Source organism: Clarias gariepinus, chromosome 22 (genome assembly GCF_024256425.1).
Source record: "Clarias gariepinus isolate MV-2021 ecotype Netherlands chromosome 22, CGAR_prim_01v2, whole genome shotgun sequence".
NCBI classification, from domain to species: Eukaryota; Metazoa; Chordata; class Actinopteri; order Siluriformes; family Clariidae; genus Clarias; species Clarias gariepinus.
In genome coordinates this window covers 10,719,409-10,740,419 of record NC_071121.1, presented here as the reverse complement: position 1 = coordinate 10,740,419, position 21,011 = coordinate 10,719,409, and the positions used below count along the sequence as shown (strand labels likewise).

Here is a 21,011-nt window from a genome sequence, read left to right as displayed (position 1 = left end):
ATGCAATATACTGTGCATGTTTATGTATTCTTGTACGATCTTCATACAGTAAGAGGAACGTTGGGTATTATTCTTTTGGCAAACGTTTTTTTTTTTCTATTTGAGAACAAAGCCATATTTATACATAAGGAATTGCAATGTACACAACAGTAAAGTCTAGATAAGCCATCATAATTTACTGTAAATCCATTAGTGGAAATCATTTTGTCTATATATTTACTTCTGTTTAATTACAGTTTAATATAACATAGTTTTCATAGGTAGTTATTGAAACCCATAGTGTTTCTTTGTAGAATGTTAAAAAAGAAGTGTACTTCCTGGTGTTGTTTTATGCTTCTACAAATGCTATGAAGGCATTATGTTGACAATGCTTGCATGAAATTTTTATAAACATTTAATCTGTTTAGTTATCGAATGTTCCGAAAAGTGATAACCATCAGATTCTGTTCACATGATGTTTTTTTCTCCTTCCTCATTCTCCCTCCTGCCAGCTAAATCAACCAACTGTTAACACTGTCTTAAATATGACATCATATTAATTACCCTTTACAGTGTATAATATATTGTGACTCCTATTTATTCTATTAACATTTTTAATAACTAGCAAATGATAAATGTGCCCAAGAGTATTCTGACGTGATGTGTGTTTTTCGCTATGTTTTAGAGCAACAGAATGGATGAACAGCGGTGTGCCCTTCCTCCACCTCTTAAAGTATGCCCTTCAGACACACAAACACACACACACACACACACACACACACACAGACCTGATTATTTCCAAGTCATTGTTGATGCTTGGACATCTTCAGATAGAAGGCGAGTTATGAGCCAGGCTAATCAGCAGTAAGCCTTCTCTATGACAACAACTAAAAAACTAATAGAGTGGCAGTCAAATGAGATGAACTTGTGCTGAGCAATAGTTTTTAGCCTGTGGCTATTATGTAATGATCTGAAAAAAATCATTCCTGATTGTTAAACTGTTTCCCACAAGTTTCTGAATATTAAAATGATAATATACTTTGTGAGCAAACTACAACAGCATTGTGCAAGTGTGCATGTGTGTGTGTGTTTGGTTCTTTTAGACTGAAGAGGACTACATCCCATACCCCAGTGTTCATGAGGTAGGGTAATGCCAGCACCTGATCTCAGTCACATTTCCTTCTTTTATCTGCTGCCCAGATTTACAGGAGTGTTTGATCTTTTTGTTAGGTATTGGGCAGGAAAAGCCCTTTTCCTCTCATCCTTCTGCCTCAATTCGGAGGTTACTGGATTGAAGGCACCAACCACGAGCTGAGCAACGGCAATGATCCGGATCAGCTGCTGTCTCCTACTTCTCAAATCAAGCTGGAAACCAACACTACAGCCAAGATCTATAGAAAACACTTTATGTGCAAGGTAAAACCATAGTACACATATGAATCTATAAAAAAAAAAAAAAAGGCAGACGACTAAAAGATAAACATTGTCTTGTAACATTTCTCTCTATTGAGGCCTGGAACGTCAGGCTTGCACTTTGCATTTGTGCAATGACATTTGCATTTTAACAAAGAAAAACCTTCCCTCAGAGATTAGGAAAATCCATTTGACCGAAGCAAGACACATGACCATTGTCACACCAAGAACATTTATGCATGTCCCTTAGCATGTTTTGGAGTTTAGCGCTAAAGAAGACATATTAGTTTTATGCCTAATTTGACACAATGTGTTTAGCTAATGAAATTTTCCTAATGGATGTGTCTTGGAGTGTGACCTTGTAGCAGACACATGTCTGTGTGCATTTTGTCAAATGTGCCTGTTGAAGGATGAAGATGAATGTGTTCTTACACTCTTTCTTCCCCCCCTGGCATTAGGAGCACTTTAATTACTATACAATGGACAGCGCTCTGGGCCACCTGGTCTTCTCTGTTAAATATGAAGTGATCGGTGACCAGGAGCACCTCCGTCTAATGTTAAGGTATGCATCACTATTGTTCTTAATATCTCATACTGTATGTACCCTTTCATTTTATACCTTCCTAATGTCTTATGGACTCTGAGGGATTAGTCTTTGACAAATATTCTCTTCCTGAGTTGCCTTGCTTTGCAGATCATTCTAGACAGAGCGGTATCCATTCAATGAACCATGAGTCATATCCGGAGACAGTAATATCCCATTCAGTCACACCTCTCTCTCCTGAGCACCTTCACAGCTCTTTCGTTTCCAAATTAGACACCACATGGGCGATGTGGGCCAGCATGTGGGTGGAGGGGGACGACTGTAGGACATTGCTGACATTTCGGCTATGTGACATAATTACAGCATTCATGCTGATCACCAAATACTCTGAACGTCTCCATTATGAGTCTCTACATCCATCAGTTAAAATGTTAGATTAAAATGAAATCATATTAGCATTACAGAGCATCTTTTGTTCTTCCCCAGGAGCAAACTGAAGACATATCATGACGTGATCCCGATATCATGTCTGACTGAATTCCCCAACGTTGTCCAGATGGCCAAGGTGAGCATATGATTCAGCATTGTTCTTCTGTGCGATTGTAATTCATCATCCTCAATGTCATGCCTGATAGATAGCCTCATCTTATCAGCCCTGACAGAGGCAGCGGATTGATTTCTACAACAAACAAGAAGAACAGAAGAGAAAAAAAATCATTGAGCTTGAATCCTTGTTTTCTTGTATTCTCAGCTTGTGTGTGAGGAGGTGAATGTGGATCGCTTCTGCCCAGTGCTTTACCCAAAGGTATGCAGGTGCCATATATTCTTAGCCTCTTCAGTTAATATAATTTAAACCTTTATTTGTATAGCACATTTTATTCATTTATAATGCTGCCCTAAGAATTTCTAAACATGACCAATACACAAATTGTCAACACACGACTGTCTCGAATATCTTTTTATGCTGTAACATGCACATGTCAAGCCAAGTTTAAAATGGATGAATGTGGATTCCAGTTCACCCCCATTTAACACCATTGGGATGAACTGGAGTGTCAACTGGACACCAGGCCTTCTCATCCGACTTTATTCATGCCCATGTCTAAAAGAGTACAATTCCCCAAAGTCACATTCCAAAATCTACTGGAATGCCTTTCTAGAAGAGCGGAACATAATTTAGCAGTGAAAGGCGGACCCACTCCATATTACGGGCCAGGGCTTTAAAATGGTCATGTGCTGGTCAGGAATCCATAAACCCTATTCCATATAATGTACTTTAAAGTGAAAAAAAAAACTGGAATGAAACAGAGAGTAACCAAAAAGAAATTAAGATAATAATAATAATAATAATAATAATAATAATTATTATTATTATTATTATTATTATTATTATATGGCCATTGGTGATTCACTGGTTTTGCTTCCAGACAGTGCTCTACACCTAGCCACTGGGGTTGCAGGGCATCTTTAGTACTGGTCCCGAGATTCAATAAAATGGACAATTGGACATCAAGAGGGAAAATCAAATGTGTGGATCAGATTCCAGTCAAAAGAACAATAACAATATTAGTAGTAGTAGTAGTAGTAGTAGTTGTAGTAATTGTAGTAGTAGCAGTAGTTGTAGTTAAATAATGAATTATAGAAATATATTTTGTATGTTTTTAATATATGGTATTATTGTTCTTGTTGTACAAGGAAATGTCAATGTAAAATATCTTGGTTGGGAGAACAACTTCAGATTTTTCCCCTACACCTCCAGGTTTGAGGGTTCGAGTCCCGTCTAGGGCCTGGGTGCATGGAGTTTGCATGTTCTCCTTGTGCTTGGTAGGTTTTTTTCAGAGACATGCAGATTAGGATAATTGGCATACCTAAATTGCCCGTAGTATGTGAGTGAGTGTGTGCATACTTATGCCCTGAGATGGACTGGAGAGGCTCGCCTTGTGTCCCAGGTCCTGGGATAGGCTCCAGGCCTCTTGTAACCCTATAGAGTTTTATATAAGTGGTATAGACAAGAAGTGAGTGAGAAACAGCTAGATAAAAAGCCGTACAGAAAAAGAAAAAGATTTTCAGAAAAATCTTTTATTTTAATTTTTAAAACTTGGAATGCCAGGTGACTTGATGTACAATACAGTATCTAAAAAATATATATATCAATATCCTCACCTTACTACAGTATCTTGTAATACAAGTGTACCAATGTGTTTTACTTCTAGTATGCAACAGTTCTATTGCCAAATGTGTAATTTATCTCTTATGTTATTTTCCCAAAGGCTTCGAGGCTTATTGTGACGTTTGATGAGCATGTCATCAGTAACAACTTCAAGTTCGGAGTAATATATCAGAAGTTTGGACAGGTGAGTCCCACAGGCGCATCTCTATCCACTTCTGACTTACTATTTCATTATTTGTAGTCTATTTAAAATCGTTTAGATGCCTACAGTACGTTTGAGTAACACCCAACTAACTTATGCACTGACACACACACACACATACACACACACACACACACATAGACCTCCTAAATAAAAAAAAAAAGTACTTTGAATAAAAAATTATCTTCACTAAATAACAAATAACATCACCTCAAGCATTATTTCCGCTCTGTTTCCAAATTATAAAGCTTTTGTTTTCTAAGGGCCTGGTAAAGAGGTTTGCTCACACAGATCCTTGACCTTGAAGTTGGACTAGATGAGCAGTGGGCAGAGTAAGAGAGCCTATACAAACCCCCACTCACAGCATTAGCATAGAGAGGCTCTTAATGAGGCGGGCACACATCGAGTCTTTTCCTGTCACGTCTCTGTTGTCATCACACACAAAATGTACTTGCTCTGTTCCCGCTCTGCTGTACTGTACTAAACCCATCAGGAGACTAACACAAGTGTCTTACCTACACCTTTTTATGGCATCAAGACAGCTCTCGGTACCGCTGTGCACTCATCACCCACGGCTTCGCTCGACCAAAAAATGCATGATGTTTATTCAGGAAAGCAATTAGCATTTTCATCAGGCTAATTGCCCCATAGGGAATCATAATGAACTAGCTCTGTAGGTTTTGCTGATATGAAAGTGTGCTTGGGTCTTTGTCTTTCTCGGTTGTTTGTTGAAGCACCTCAGAGCGATTTGTTTTATTTAGCATCTTTTGAATTTTAAGCTTTGTTCTGTCTAACAAAAGCAGTGTCCTTACATTTTTCATGTTATTGTATGACTTCTTGAAAAACAGGAACAATTCTATTCCTGTACACTGATTGGACTAATGAGCGATGATCCTGTGAATCACATTGACTCTTAGAGTAGGTGCTACTGAACATCCAAGAACAACTAAGAAAATATGTCATGCATGGATGTCGATTCATAACAATTTGCTTGATTCAGCTTGTATGAAAGATTAAAATTGAAGCCAAGTTTACAATCGTTAATTTATGACTTCCATCCTGGTAAATTGAATAGACCTTTTTAGAGCCTGTGCTATGATAACGTCATGGTGTTAGCTGGAAGGAAAAACAATTGTAAAGTGCCATCATCTGCCAGCAGCCAATGATAGCCCCAAAAATCAGAAACAAGTTTAATTAAGACAAAAGGTTGTGGCTGAGACAAAGTATCTATCGATCTATCATCATCAAAAAGTTTACACTTCAGTACTTTATTTATAACTGCATTGGTTGTTATAAATTTTCCTGCTCTGCACAAAGACTGTGATGTTTGTCACCCAGCCAACTTGTTGAATACCAACTTGCTGAGTTTGGTCCCCCCAAAAAACAATAACTTTAATCTTTAAACGTTTGTAATAAAACTTGGGTTCCTGGTGAGTAAGATATCATACAGTATGTGTTTAGATAAAATACAAAACTAGAAAACCTAATAACCAGCATTAATTGACATTATTTGTTATTATATTATATATTTATCATTATAGTGGGGATTTTTTTGCTTTAAAACTTTTTTACCGTGTGTACTAAGATAAAAGGGGGCTATAGGATCCTATTAAAATTATGAATTTCTTATAAGTTAAAATGTCTTGTTTTTGTCATTGTAGACTGTTGAGGAGGAGCTGTTTGGGAATAATGAGGAAAGTCCAGCATTTGTGGAGTTTTTAGAGTTTTTGGGTGAGAAGGTCGAGCTCCATAACTTTAAAGGGTAAGATACTGAACATGATATTCACTGATCAGTTTTGTACCTGATGTAAACAGCTGCCCATGATATGATAGTTGTCATGTGGTAACGAACCGGTATTGGATTCGTGAGATGCCTTTTTTCATCTGGACAGTCTGAACTTGGGCTCATAGTTCACTAATGTCCAATATTTTCATACTAAGAACCTCTTATCAGAGACATCTTCTTCATGCAGCTGTGTTCTTAGAGCAACACATCACCACTGACTACCTGTTAAACACTGCAAATGTTCTGTCCATGCCACTGGTGTGACAGCATACTATACATCTAACACTGTCAGTGAAACATAACATGAAGGACGGACAACACAGTTCATTAACACCATAACCTAAGACTGGAACATCAATAAGTCAGTTGCTTTTATCCTGACTTAAAAATAACATTATTGCACAAAAACTGCACATACAATTATGCCATTATCTTATAACTATTTTAGAACTAAGTTTAGAGCATAGAGAAGAAAGAAGCTTTCAGTGCATCATTGAGAAAAAGCTTTTATTTCAGTTAGCATCAAAGGTATAAAAATTAAAAAAAGAGCAAGACAAAAACACAGAACAATGGAAAAGGACATGTGGCTCTTGTGGATTGAAGTGCCACTAAAAGCGCTGGAATGATGCAAAGCCCAATACTCTATAGAAGCACACAAGGTGTTAATTGGCCTTTTGTATTAACTTAAAATGACAAAAAAAAATATTACCCAGTTTAGTGACTATGCACTGTATGTTCAATAGCAAAAATAGGAACTACCGCTTTTTTTACTGCTAAAATTACGAATTAATAAGATGAATACAATGTCTTTCTTTTAGTAATCACTTTGCACTTACACTGTATAATGATGTACATAATAATAATAATAATAATAATAATAATTCTAGAAAACAAAATATAATTTACAAAGATTTCAGTTTGGCCTTGACAGAAACTGAACATGACACTGCTGTAATAATTAATCTTATTAATATACAATTATCATTATTTTACTAATTATTTAGTATGATTTTAAAATAAAACTAAATGCCGTTATTCTTAAAAGTAGAATCTCACCATCTGTCCACTTGTGTTCTCTTTAGTTTTCGTGGAGGACTGGACGTGACACACGGACAAACCGGCACGGAATCGGTCTACTACAACTTCCACAACAAAGAGGTCATGTTTCACGTATCCACAAAGCTGCCCTACACTGAAGGTGACATGCAGCAGGTACAAGCATATGCTTTAGTGAACATCTGTGCTGCTCCATTCTTCTTTATTAGCAGATTAAACTGCCTGTCAATTATTTCATTTGTAAGCAGCCAAACGGCTCCCAACCAGTAGGTCTGTTGTTACACACTCCTTATTTAATAAGATAGATAACCTATTAGCTCAGACAAGACAGGCGTGAGCGGCAGTCCTCTAAGCCAGCTGTCCTCTGCTGCTGTGCTGTCATATGACGCGCTGCGCTGAGTGACCTTCTAGTCTCCCGGTGCCAAAAGCTTTCTCTTAGGAGCAGTGTTTTTCTGGATGCTCCTAAGGGACTCACACTTACACACAGAACAGTAGCAGCTGTTCCTGGTTGACAGACCATAGGGTGCTTTTGAAAGAAGACCATTATAGAGCTGAGCTGTAGCTTAAAAAATTTAATAAATAAATAAGCACACTGGAGCCCCGTGTTTCCACTCAGCCCATCCAATCCCTACAGTTTGTGTTATCCTTGCCAACAATCTGCTGAGGGAGATTATCATGACTTCAGCAGTCTTCCAGCCACAGGAGCATACACATTCAGGCTTCCCAGCACTTCCAGCTATGAATGCATTGGCACACTAGTCTGGTCATTGTGCATTGCACCAAAGGGCTTTTATATATTAGATCGACTCAGGAAAACATATTCTAAATTCTTCCGAAGAACATTTGATAAGATTTGATTTCATAACTTGTGTTGGTTTGTGTTTGCAGATTAAGATTAGTACCTTCCTAATATATTGTCTTTCATAACACGTTTGTGGTAACACTTTATTTTCAGCAGCATTATGGATTAATCAGGTCTTGTTCTATTTTAAGTAAACCCAACAATGGTTTGGAACCCAAGAATGGTTCATTCAATATGTCTTAAACATTATTCATCAATAATTATTAAAAAAAAATTATAATAATAAAAATGAACTTCCACTTTTATTTATTACTTTTTTTTTTTTTTTTTTTTACATTTCTTTATGTCTTTATATAAAGCAAAATAAGTGATGTAAATGAATTTTGAAGTGAATTATATATTATATGTATTATAAAGTGTTAAGTCAAGTTGAATTCTTGTGGAATAAAAGTACAGTATGTAAATTGGGCTTTAAAAAACAAACTCCTAATATGTGTTAAAACGCGTTTTCAATTCTCAAAATTTTGTGTGTGTTTTCAGTCTGGTTCATAAAAGCTGTGTTTTGCAAACAACAAAATTTTTCCCACATTTCATGCATTTGTTCCGGCTAGTTATTTTGTTTTTGCTTAAAAATGTTTGCATTTTTAATTTTTTGTAACTTGGAAACAAATTTTATACTTAAAGAGTGTTGTAATTGACAAAGTAGAAATGTGAGAAAATCCAATAAATGGTCATATATATATATATAAAATGCGACATTCAGGGGATAAAAAGTAGAGAACACTTTTATAGAATTATAGATCGTAGTGTATAGTGTAGTATAGTGTAATGTATGTACAGTATAGTGTGTTTTCATTAATAATTCTGTTCCATCCTTTCTGTGTTACAGCTGCAGAGGAAGAGACATATAGGAAATGACATTGTGGCCATTGTGTTCCAAGATCAGAACACTCCCTTTGTTCCAGACATGATCGCATCAAATTTCCTACATGCCTACATTGTGGTACAAGTGGAGAATGCGTGTACTGACAACGTCCTGTACAAGGTAGAGCATCCTGAAACAACCATCATCTCTGTTTATTACATTACTAGGAAACACAGATAATATAACTGTCAACTTTTAACCTATAGGAAGTTATAATGTTATAGCAGAAAGTGCACAAAATGTACATAGATTCATGTAACGATGTGAAAAAGTCAGCAAATCTAAAAAAGTCAGCAACTATAATGATAATAATAAATGTGCAGGTTTCAGTGACTGCAAGAGATGATGTCCCATTTTTTGGACCGGCCCTACCTGATCCTGCCATATTCAAAAAAGTAAGCTAAAAAAAGTTCGACATTTAGTCTCATTCATACTGTACTGTAACATGCCTCATGTTTTTTAGACAGTTCAGCATTAAACCATGGTTTATGTTCTGCTCCTCTCTTAGGGACCCGAGTTCCATGAGTTTTTATATACAAAGTTAATCAACGCAGAACACGCCTGCTACAAAGCTGAGAAGTTTGCTAGGCTGGAGGTGAGTTGTTCATATTTAAGGGAACCTATTACACACTTACAGTATAGGTTATTTTAGGAATAAAGTATAATCATGTGGCATGCACAATAATATTTTCCCGAGTGGCGCAGTGGTAAAGTGCTCGCTCTATCATCCGGAGATCGCAAGTTCGATTACCGGATAAAGATGTATCCTTCCAAAGCAGAGTGCCTGAAGAGAGCTGATTGGCCAAGCTCTCTCAGTGGGGTGGGATGGGGGGGGGGGATGGGGGGCAATTAGTGCTCTCACATCAATCACGGCTCTACAGCCAATCATGAGCATCTGTGAGCCTACACATGCTGTTGGCTGGTTTCAAGTGGAGGAAACACGTGATTAACTTGTGTATATATTTAAAATAATAATAATAATTTTATATATATATATATATTTATATTTGTACAGTACATTTCTATTTTCAGTTTCTATTTTTAGTTCTATTTTTCCTAGTTAAATTTTATTTTATTTATTTTATTTTTTTATTTAAATTTTCTATCGTATTTCTTCTATTCATATTTATTACTATTATAAGCTTTAATTCTCTTTTTAAGGTCACTGGCGGTCGTGTAAGCATTTCACTACATTTCATACTGTGTATGACTGTGTATGTGACAAATAAATTTTTAATTTGAATTTGATATGTATGAGAATAATAGAACAATTTGAATAAAAATGAATTTTAAATGGGAATAAATATATTTATTCTATACAGTACATGTTTTCCACATGTGAGGGCTTGATGAGTTTCCAGGAAGAAACTTTTGTTTCCAGTGATGATTTATTAAGTCTCTCCCACCTGTCTTTATGTCATTATCTGCACCTGTTTTTCCACTGGTTTATCCCTTAAATTAGATGGCTTGAATGATTCATAGTTCACTGTGTGGCTTAACGAACAAACAAAAAACTCTGAAACTGGTCAGATAGAGAGAATTTACCAAAACCTGCCAAAAAGTTCTTCAGGAGTCCTGGAGAACCGTTCATCAAAAACACCTAAAAAATACAAGAAAGTCTGCAAAACACAATAAAATGAGGAGAGGCTCAAGACTTTTTCGCAGTACTGTATAGCTGGATAGAATACATTATTAGCTCAGGCTGAATAATGCACTCATATTCCATATTACCTCCTCATTGTCACAATACAAAGGTTATATACACAAAATCTTTTAATATGACCATTATTTTTCCATTCATCTATCTATCTAATGCAATGATATGTCTGTTTTTTGTGTGTGTGTGTGTGTGTGTGTGTGTGGGTGGGTGCAGGAGCGCACTCGGGGAGCCCTGCTAGAAACTCTGTACGAAGAGCTGCATATCCATAGTCAGGCCATGATGGGGCTCGGCGGGGATGAGGAGAAGCTTGAGAATGGAGGAGGAGGAGGAGGGGGATTCTTCGAATCTTTTAAGGTACACCTTGCAACTTGAAGTCCCCTAAAGTGCTCCTAATGATAACCTGGAGGACGGGCAGTGATTTATGGGTGGCTGGGTCTGTCTGAGTGCTTCTAATGATAATCCTGCACTGCTTTTGTGTGGGCTCACACAGTGCTCTTCATTACAGGTGTGGGCATGGGTGTGCTTGACGGATGTGTAGCCTTTGTGCTGGTTTTACACAGTATGCCAATGACACTATATTTTCCTTAATCATACCAAAATCATATCTTATTCACCTTACTGGGGACCTTTTTCTTCCTGGTAGCTTAGTATCACTTTTGTGAAATGTGTAAACACCAGGTGCCGTCATCTTTCAGGATGAAAACATCAACTCAGCATGCTTATTACTCCAACTGTTAAGTATCAGGGCTCAACATGTTTTACAGTGTTTTAATTAAATCATTTATTACTTCAATGAGCCATAACCACTTTAGTTATCACATGGAGGAATAGCAGGGCCCAGTCCTGCAATCCGATGGTTATAGTTACATGTGTTTAATAACCCTAAATTAATGAATACCATTAATACGTGGTAAAAGCATGTAAACTTATGGCCGTCTAATACTGTATGAAAGTTCATATATGCAGAACAATACATGAACATTTTGACAGCAGAGCACGATAAATGGTGTTTTTTCGGACTTTGACAAATCATTATACTATGACATACAAAGTTGTCCATATAAAAATGTTCATTTTGAAACCAGTATGATGTATCCTTATTTTATGTCATGTTTTGGGCAAAGCACGACACATACTGTAGCTGCTAGGTTTTTAAGCTAATTTGTAGAGGTGGCAGAAGTACAAACTAAATGCTGAATAAGAGTACTTACCTAAAAATGTACTCCATTACAATTAAAAGTACAACTTCATTTGTTTTCCCTCTTTTTTTTTTGCTCAAGTACGAGTACAAAATGTGTGCTCTAATATGGACTTAAAGTACAAAAGTACAAGTACTCCACGAAGATGCAAATTTTTCTGGATGTCTATCCGACCAAGTTACTAATAAACGGTATTTTAAAGTATTTTATGCAAAACTAAAGTTGATGCTGAATGTTTGTGATTTTTAACAGAATGAAAGTATACATTAATAAGGAATAAATAAATGTACAGTTCATTAGCTTTGTTCAGTTGCTTCACAAGTTCATGAACCCTTGTTCTCATTACAAGAGATAAAATGTTTAGGTCCAGATATTTTCTATTTTTAACACAGGTTATTGTAATTATTTGACTAGTAAGTTTATTAAGTGAGGCATTAACACTGCATGCTTTTGCAGGCCACATTGCAGTGATGCTAATACTGTAGCTGCTCTCTCGTCCTGGTAGTTTTATTTCAAGAGAGCTGTGGAATTTTAAATGCTAAAAATAAATAGTTGATTTATTTTGTTGGACAGTTAAAGACTTTAGGTTCTAATAGGCAGGGCTGCACTGGTTGGCAATACGTCTTGAAATTTTAAGACATTGATTAAAAAAAAAAAAAAAAAGATAATTAAATAAATCCAGGGAAATATGCTTTTTTTCCAGTTCTGTTTCAAGACAGATGTGGGAGATTATTAAATTACCAAAGCTAATGGAAAGTAAACAATGGACATAACGCCATGACTTGTTTATGGTGACAAGATTTAGCATATTATTGTTAGCGTCATTATTTACTTCTGTAGGTAAACTAGCTAGTTGTTACAATTGCTACCCTGCATAATGCAAGTAATCTGCACAATTAAAGATGGGCAAACTGCAAGCACACAGAACATTATAAGCAAGTTATGGAAAAAAAACACACATTATTGGCATAACACAAACCAGCCGTTTAAGAGTTTCCACCTCTTTTGCTTAGTAAGTTATCTAATTATCTAAACACTTGTAATCTTGCTTTAACATATGCACCCATTCGAGAAATAAAAAACAAAAAAAAGCGGAAGGAATCCGCAGCACAGAGACCAAGTGGGCGGATCTATTGTTTAGGTAACCATCAATCACTTTGATGCAGTAGACAATGTGTGCTTTCATAAGAACCTGCCAGTGATTTCTACAAACTGGGATTGGTGGAATTGATTTGTTTCTGTCCTTCTCACATGGAGTTTAGCTCCACTCTATTTGACATGTGAGTCAAAAAATGAAGTGAGTAGAAGTAAAAAAGTATCAGAAAGTATTTAATTTAGGTATTGATGCACAAAAATAATAATAATAATAATTATTATTATTATTATTATAGTACAGTAAGGAAGTATTTGTTCTTAAAGTATTACTTCTTAACTTGTCACCTCTCTCGACGTGTTGTGATAAGCCTATCACATTGATTCTTTCTGTCACGTGATCAGTGAATCGATAATAATATTTGTATATATATATATATATGTATGTGTGTGTGTGTGAAAACTTCTTTAGTTCTTTCTTCATAAAAAAAAAGCCCTTGCAAAAATAAAATGATCTCATTTGCTGTCAAAATGTTCATATATTATTTTATATGAATTCTTTTTAATGACAAAAACACAAGGTACATAAGGTTTATATGCGCGTTATTTTTTTTAGCTTTACCGCCACAACTCTCAGGTGTCATTAGCAGGTTTATCATTTCCCTTTTCTCAAAAATACATATCATTCATATTAGTGTCTGGTTTATTATTGAATAATTCACAACAGTTACTGGATAATATGCTTTGTGGATAACTCGATAGAAGTCTAACAGACAATATGGCCAGATTTTCCACTCGTATACCTCATATTTATGAGATGAAAAGAATGGAGATAAAGAGCTTCTCAAGTACAATGGCTTCAGTTATAACAAGGAAACTAATTTTTTTTTTTACCGTAAATTTTGGGTGTTAATGCTGGGGATACATCAGTACTAATACAGGAATCGAGTATCTATCCGTATTCGATCTGTGCTGATTTACACAGGCTCTTGATATTGTGTGATCCAACTCCAGTTTTAAGCCAGCTGTCAATCTAATGAACGGACGGCACAAAATAATGGTGATCTAGGCCTTAATCTTGATTTCAATTATTGATGGCAATCAAAGCAAAGGAGACAGCAAACTGCGCTCCACAAAAATAATGAGGACGTACAACAGGATTGGTGATAATGGCCGTAAGGGGTTTTTATTTGCACACACAAAAGTATTGATATTGACACAGACTAAGAAAATAAAGAGAAAGAAAGACATACAGTGTGAAAAATTGTATTGATGCATCCCTATGTGGTTCTGTGATTCTGTGAAAAAGCGAATAAACCTTTTTGGTAATTGTTTAATTAACTCCTGTTAGGATTATGGACAATCTGTCCTCTCTATGAGCCTGCTTCAGCACTGCCTGGTACTTATCTCACTGGCTTCCTCTTGGCTTGAGCTAGCCTTGCTTAACCTAACTCTGTGCACCCTGTCTATTCAGTTTGTCTACACTCGTGGATCTCTGCTCTGCTTCATCCCTCCACCATTGTGTTGATTTCTGATTCTCTACATTATACATACGTATATAAGGACCCCTTAGGCCTCCTCATTGGCCAGGTCTTTATTTGTAATCGGCATTCAACGCAGGGTGTTTTCCCTCCCACTTACTTCTCTGTTCATGGTCCCTGTGCCCGCTCTGCCTCCCCGGCTCACGTGTTTCTCTCTGACCCCTAGCGGGTGATCCGCAACAGGAGCCAGTCTCTGGATGCCATGAGTTTCAGTATTGGGAAGCGAGCAGTCTCCTCTAGTCACAGCGGCAGTTTTACCCAGAACAACAACACCGATCAGCTGCACTCACCAGAGGCCCACAAATACGCTGGGATAGTAAGTAATACTCCCTCTGGCCTAAACATAAGCCAAAAGAAGCCCTCACCATATTCCCACCACCCTTAATCCCAATATTGTCCCTACGCCGAGTCTCAACCTTTTTTTTTCTCTTTCTTTCTCTGCCCACTTATATTATCTATAAACATATCCCAGAACAAGCAAAAAAAAAAGAAAACCACTGAGTAATAGCTATTCTATGAATGAGATAGCATCAAAGGAAGGCCAGCTGTTTGAATTTACTTTTAACATTATTATACAGTATATGTATATATATATTTATTTCTTTTTTTGCCACATCCACGATCTACTAGATCTACATCTGTTTTCTTACTAAGGACACACTGCCTCTAGCAGTTCCTTAAAACATCCTCACTGGAGCATTCCTAATCATCTCATCTCATGATAAACATGATAATGACATTTAAACCATAACAGAGGTTTAAATGGGCATCTGCTATATTAAAAGCATGTCATACAGTATGACTCCAAATGGTCCAATCCCAGTTCTGCGCTATTCACTCCTAGTTCAGTTTGTCCGAGGCCTTGGCAAGCCTTAAGGGTGTGTGTGGTGTACGGTTCTTCCAGTACAGTTGCAAATGATTTGAGATGAATTTGTTTCAGAATGTTGAACCATGGTTTCAGAGGTTGTGCTGACAGTGTTGGAAAGAAGGCCTTTGCAAATATGTGGCATGAGAGTGTAGTGTGCATCACAACCTGCTGAGTGAGCTGTGTGTGTGTGTATGTGTGTGTGCTGGAGCCCTTTTTGCTGTTCTGCTGTTTTATCAGCAGACCTGCATGATCTGATGATGAGCTGAGCTGTGCTGTGCTGTGTGTGGTGAGTATATGTGTGTATGCAGCAGGCCTGCTTGAGGGTAAAACTGGCCTTCTCAGACAGACAGCTCACCCGCCTGCCTGCTCCTCTCTATATCACAGTTCCTCTTTGCAATGCACAGCTGCACTAATGGAGTACTTGCCAGCCCTGGGTATTGTTGCAGCTGTCTGATGCCACATGAACTACGTCACTGCCCTTTCTGACCATGTTTCCTCCTAGACCCCCACCCTCTTCTTCTAACAATCACAGAGTTTTTTTTCCACAAGGAGGAAACATCCTGGATCATATAACTGTGTTTCTTCCGGTTTATTTATTAGGGACCACAGTGTTTTTGCTTTGATGAGTTAACTTTCATTCTGTGTTTAAAAATGCTTTGTCAGTCATCATACTGACTGCTGTAGGTTCCAGTACTGTGGATTTATCAACAGTGTGTGAATCAGGGCTTAAAATGCTCAAATTTCAGATATCATGAATAAAAATAAAGATGCAGAGTATACAGTAAATTGCTAACAATATTTATGATTACAAACTTTCATTTGTTGACATGGAATATTAAAATGTAACATAAACATGTTTGTATGTATGTATGTTTGTATGTATATATGTATGTTTGTATGTATATATGTATGTACTGTATGTATGTATATATGTATGTATATGTCTGCAGTGTCTTGTCTCTAACTGTGTCTGCTGTGTGTCCTCCTTTTCCTCAGCACTGCTCTCTTGTCCCTCACAGGCCTCCGTATCCAACCATGGCTCCTCAGGCTCCTCATCTGGCTGCCGTGTAGTTTCCATAATAACCCTTTTAACTGTAAAATGATTATGCCCGACAACTGCCTTATGTGGTTTTATAACAACCTGCTGCATGACAGCTCATGGTCTCTTCCCTCTCCCCCTTTCTCCCTCTCTTTCTTTGTGTCTCTTCTGTTTGTGTGGCCCCTCTGCAGTCATTGCTTGTCCCAGGCAAAAGTCCCAGTAAATACGGACGTCGCGGCAGTGCCATAGGGATAGGAACGATAGAAGAGGTTCATGTAAAACTCTCAATCCTCTTTCACCATCTTTCGCTTCCACTGCATGACCTCTCATTAACTACACACACACACACACACACACACACACACACACACTACCACAGCATTGTATAGGCTGACATTAGAGTATGTAGAATGATAAACACTGCCTTTATCTTTTTAAAAGGTTATGTTCCCATTGTTTAAAAGGATTTTTTTGTTTGTTTGTTTTGTTTGTTTTTTTGTCTGCTTTTAATTTTTACAATCCACAGAAATCTGGTTATACAGATTTGTCTTAGCAGTTTCGCAAACACTTATGAAAGCTTTTTTTAGTCTACATGCCTTTACATTGTCTATATAAAAAAAACACATTTTAGACTATAAGCTAGTTTATTTCACAGTTGCCTAGCAACAGTATTCTTATCATAATAATAGCCACTTAAACAGTAAATATGCTGTGTGTTTGTCTTGCTATACTGAGATTTTAGTCCTACCCAGCCTTTTATATATATATATATATATATATATATATATATATATATATATATATATATAAAATATACTCAGCAAAAAAAGAAACGTCCTCTGACCAAAATTTATGTGTAAATATTTGTATGAACACTAAAAGAGTCAACACCATAAGACATAAACTAAAAATGTTTCACAATGTGTCCCTGAATGAAGGGAGGCTCAAAATCAAAAGTACCAGTCAGTATCTGGTGTGGCCACCAGCTGCTTGAAGTACTGCAGTGCATCTCCTCCTCATGGACTGCCTATTGCGGACAGTCTGAGCACTGATGGAGGGATTGTGTGTTCCTGGTGTGACTCGGGCAGTTGTTGTGGCCATCCTGTACCTGTCACGCAGGTGTGATATTCGGATGTACCGATCCTGTGCAGGTGTTGTTACACGTGGTCTTCCACCGCGAGGATGATCAGCTGTCCTTCCTGTCTCCCTGTAGCGCTGTCTTAGGCGTCTCACAGTGCAGACATGGCAATTTATTGCCCTAGCCACATCAGCAGTCCTCATGCCTCCCTGCAGCATGCCTAATGCACGTTTACGCAGATGAGCAGGGACCCTGGGCATCTTTCTTTGGGTGTTTTTCACAGTCGGTAGACAAGTCTCTTTAGTGTCCTGCGTTTTTAGAACTGTGACCTTAAATGCCTACTTTCTGTAAGCTGTTAAGGTCTTAACGACCATTCCACAGGTGCATGTTAATTAATTGATTATGGTTAATTGAACATGCATGGAAAACATTGTTTAAACCCTTTACAATGAAGATCTGAAAAGTTATTTGGATTTTTACAACAATATTGTTGAAATACACAGTCCTGAAAAAAGGGACGTTTCTTTTTTTGCTGAGGATATATATATATATTGGAGGAAAATGTTGACATTCTAAACAATTTTGTATTATTTTCACTGTCAATATGCACTTTGTCCACATAAAAGACTTAGCAGGGAAAATGCTTGCCTTAGTCATTAGCTAGCTAATTTTTCAGCTGCCTAGCAACGGTGTTTCCATGACATGAACCATTTGAATAGAAAACCATTTGAATGTGTTCACTTGCCCATGTTGAACACAATATTTTAAAAGATACTATTTTACTAATTCTAATACTGATGTCCATACTAATGCCCAATACTAATACTGCATATTGCCACCATGCATGATTGTTTTACTAATAATGCATGGATTTTTTTTTTTTTAATTAAAAAAAAAATATTGCGTTCTGTTACGCCATTAAAGGCTCTGCAGCAGTTGAAACTATTTTTATAATTTTGATTTTTTTTTATAGTCCAAATATCCGTTCTCTTTTTCAAATTTCCAGTCCTTCTATATTGTGTTGCGTATCGCTACATTCCCAGTGTCTCCCTCCCTGTTTGCTGTGGTATATATAGCTCAGTGTTATTCTTTGCTCTTGTCTGGATTTTGAATGGTATTGAATGGTATTGCTAGTATAGGACCACAAAGTGTGTGTGTGCGTGTGTGTGTGTGTGTGTGGTGTGGGTTTGAGGGGGGGAGGGGGGAGTTCATTCAGTGTCAGTTCTCCTCCACACTTTTGAAGTTATTCTAGATAAAAGCCTTTTTCAAGTTATATTTTGAAAGCTGTAAAGCGGGAGTAGTAAAACCCAGTAAACGGACTGAGAGAACAAAGTGCCCGCAGTAAAGCAAACCCCACAGCTCAGTATCTCAGTAGCTCGACCCCTGTCTTTCATCTTGCACTGGTACATAAAGCCTAGTGCTGTAGTCAGTGCCCAAACCATCTTTAGTGATGCCTGTGGACCGGTACTGTACTGTATGTCTCCTCTAGTTCAATTCTGGATGACATCAATAGCTTTCAATCTTCCAGACATGTCAGAGTGAATCTTGTCGCTGTAACAAGCTTAGCTCTGAGGCATACTTTTTTCAGAGTAAAATAAACATCAAAGCTATTCAAAGCAGTCTATAATAAAACTGTGTACTACAAAATATGGGAGGATGATGCTATGCTATAGTAGAGTATTGTTTTGTTTTTAACGATGCTGTCTTTCTCTCCTATAGTCTCTGATCATTCCTGGGAAAAGTCCAACGAGGAAAAAGTCTGGCCCGTTCAACTCTCGCAGGAGCAGCGCCATCGGCATCGAGAATATCCAGGAGGTGCAGGAGAAAAGGTGAGGAGCTCAGGGACCCAGTGACACATGCAGTTGCATCTATAATATCTCAGATGGTTTTCTCATTCAGTACACTAACGTTTGTCATCCTGGTAATGAAAGGTAGACATTACATGTGTACAGTACTGTATATGAACACTCAGCAACATCAGAAGGAAAATCAGGGACTTTGCATAATCATGCAATTATCCACTCAGTCAATCATGTGGCAGCAGTGCAGCGAATAAAAATCATGGCAGATACAGGTGAAGAGCTTTAATTAATGTTGACATTAAACACGGGGAATAGGGAAGAATTATGGTCTCGGTGACTCTGAGCGTGGCATGGGTGTTGCTGCCAGACAGACTGGTTTAATGGTTTCAGAAATGACTTTTCTCATGGTGTGCAGGCACAGAAGTCTACAGCGTTTACACAGAATGTGATTACACAATAAAACATCCAGTAATGTGGGAACAGAGTTCAGAGGCCAGACATGTTTAAGCTGACAGGAAGTATGCAGGATTACAAATAACCACTGTTTACAACTGTGGTGAGCAGAAAAGCTTATTAAAATCCAGAAAATACCAATCCTCGAGGTGAGAAGCTCAGGGTTTTACTCCTCGTTCGGTAAAGCACGGGAATCTAAGGCTGTAGTGAACACAGGGTCAGGTAAAGGTTGGGAAAACATAATCTGGTCTGCATAAATGCATGAATGAACAGGTGTACATTTGTCCCTATTAAATCGACTGCAGTGTGTACAGTATATTTAAAATCCTTTGAGCCAGATGTAGAGACAAAGAAAAATAATGTCACTGATTGTGTACCTTTGTGTTTGTTTGGTTACTGAAGGATTGCCGCTCTTTTGTCAGAGGACAGGACAGTGCTCTGTGTCTCTCTGCCCAGCGTCAGTCTCAGGACCGGCAGGCTCATCATGGATTCCTTCAAGTAGAGAATCGCCACCTTAGAATCGCCTTATTAACCACAGAACGGCTTGGATATAACATAGTGGAATAGAGTGTCTTACGAATCGAAGCTTTTTTTGCGCGTGACGAAACTAGTCTCACGTCTGAAATGAGTGCCGAGTGATAACAGGTTCTAATTGTGTGTTTAATGATGCAGCTTAATTGACCTGCGCTGAAAAACATTAGTAACTCATACTCTAAGCATCTTGTACTGCTGAAATATCTGAGATCGAAACAGAAATGCTGCTGAAAGACACAGTGCTTCCAAATAATAAGAAGAGGCACATGTTGGCATAAGTGGTATAACAGATATATCACTGCCCTGTTTTCATTTTTGTAGTCAGAAATGAAAGCATTGATTAGAATAATCCAATAATCAGTTTTGGAAACGTTTAAATACTTTAATATAAATAAGTACATTATTCCAAACCGAAGTTTTCTTATTATATTCCTAGCAAATAAGAGGCGGTGGCTTAGTGGTTAGCACTGTCGCCATGCACCTCCAGGGTCTAGGATCGATTTCCACCTTGGGGTCTGGGTGCTTGGTGTTTGCATGTCCTCCCTGATCAGTGGGTTTCCTCTGGATACTCCGGTTTCCTCTGAAAGTTCAAAGATATGCAGGTTAGGTTAATTGGCTTTCCCAAAATTGCCACATCACACATTGAGCTAGCATGAACGACGGCTATATCTCCAGGGTGGGGAGTATCTATTAGCCGATGTGCTGGATGGCATGTGAATGAAAAAAAAAAAGCAAATAAAATGACGTAGTAGGCGAATTGAATTTGGCACATCATCTTACACTGAATGTCATATATTCTGTGCAACTGAAAAGAATAACAGAATACATGCTGTATATTAATAACTAAATAATGCGTAATCAATTTTTA

The 21,011-nt window shown here is 37.5% G+C and overlaps 1 protein-coding gene across 15 annotated transcripts in view; it reads left to right on the top strand.

Annotated features, from left to right (window-relative positions):
- rap1gapa (RAP1 GTPase activating protein a) overlaps positions 1-21,011 on the top strand; it is a 140,342-nt gene that overhangs the window by 114,649 nt on the left and 4,682 nt on the right. For 9 of the 15 annotated variants that reach the window (XM_053482270.1, XM_053482257.1, XM_053482260.1 and 6 more), the window contains 16 exons: positions 665-712; positions 1,083-1,121; positions 1,210-1,395; positions 1,851-1,954; positions 2,423-2,501; positions 2,688-2,741; positions 4,207-4,290; positions 5,970-6,070; positions 7,177-7,306; positions 8,842-8,997; positions 9,201-9,272; positions 9,386-9,472; positions 10,751-10,891; positions 14,536-14,685; positions 16,468-16,545; positions 19,074-19,183. In XM_053482270.1, the coding sequence (XP_053338245.1) occupies positions 665-712; positions 1,083-1,121; positions 1,210-1,395; positions 1,851-1,954; positions 2,423-2,501; positions 2,688-2,741; positions 4,207-4,290; positions 5,970-6,070; positions 7,177-7,306; positions 8,842-8,997; positions 9,201-9,272; positions 9,386-9,472; positions 10,751-10,891; positions 14,536-14,685; positions 16,468-16,545; positions 19,074-19,183 (1,619 nt within the window). Of the gene's footprint in view, positions 1-664; positions 713-1,082; positions 1,122-1,209; positions 1,396-1,850; positions 1,955-2,422; positions 2,502-2,687; positions 2,742-4,206; positions 4,291-5,969; positions 6,071-7,176; positions 7,307-8,841; positions 8,998-9,200; positions 9,273-9,385; positions 9,473-10,750; positions 10,892-14,535; positions 14,686-16,467; positions 16,546-19,073; positions 19,184-20,011; positions 20,108-21,011 lie in introns of all 15 variants that reach the window. The other 6 variants (XM_053482262.1, XM_053482261.1, XM_053482268.1 and 3 more) reach the window with 4 other exon arrangements.